This window comes from Eimeria mitis, genomic scaffold, assembly GCF_000499745.2.
Source record: "Eimeria mitis Houghton genomic scaffold, Emh_scaff1119, whole genome shotgun sequence".
Classification (NCBI taxonomy): domain Eukaryota; phylum Apicomplexa; class Conoidasida; order Eucoccidiorida; family Eimeriidae; genus Eimeria; species Eimeria mitis.
Window position 1 is genome coordinate 7,091 of NW_013567702.1, and position 613 is coordinate 7,703.

Sequence of the window (613 nt, forward strand, 5' to 3'; positions counted from 1 at the left end):
CCTGCTGCTGCTGCTGCTGCTGCTGCTGCTGCTGCTGCAGAAACAGCAGCAGGTGAAGCAGCAACAGCAGCAGCAGCAGCAGCGCCAAACGCAGGAGAGAGTTCTTCTTCTTCGTCAGCAGCAGCAGCAGCAGCAGAAGCAGCAGCAGCAGCAACTTCTTCAGCAGATCCAGTTGCAGCAGCAGATGCTGCAGCAGCAGCAGCAGCAGCAGGTGCTGCTGCTGCTGCTGAGCTGCTGCAGCAGCAGCCGCATCGTTTGTATTCTCTCGCTCCACAAAGAGCAGCAGCAGAACAACCAGCAGCAGCAGCAGCAGGTGCTGCTGCAGCAGAGTCACCAGCAGCAGCAGGGGGGGATGGAACAGCAACGTCAGCAGCAGCAGCAGCAGCAGCAGCAGCAACAGCAACAGCAGCAACAGCAGCAGCAGGAGAATCCGAAGCAGAACGACTCCGTGCGTTTTTAGCTGCGCCTGAGCCTGCTGCTGCCTGCGGTGCTGTCCCCAGCAGCAGCAGCAGCAGCAGCAGCAGCAGCAGCAGCAAGTTGCTGCAGCTGCTGCAGCAGGACGGGGAGGACAGCAGCAGCAGCAGCAGCAGCAGCAGCAGCAGCAGCAGCAGCA

General features: G+C 61.2%; 1 protein-coding gene across 1 annotated transcript in view; it reads left to right on the forward strand.

Annotated features, from left to right (window-relative positions):
* Positions 1–613, forward strand: part of EMH_0030010 (WD domain, G-beta repeat-containing protein, putative) — a gene marked incomplete at both ends in the record, with an annotated part of 3,934 nt that overhangs the window by 2,742 nt on the left and 579 nt on the right. Inside the window, one exon of the mRNA XM_013494362.1 lies at positions 1–611. Coding sequence (XP_013349816.1) covers positions 1–611 — 611 coding nt within the window. The remainder of the gene's footprint in view (positions 612–613) is intronic.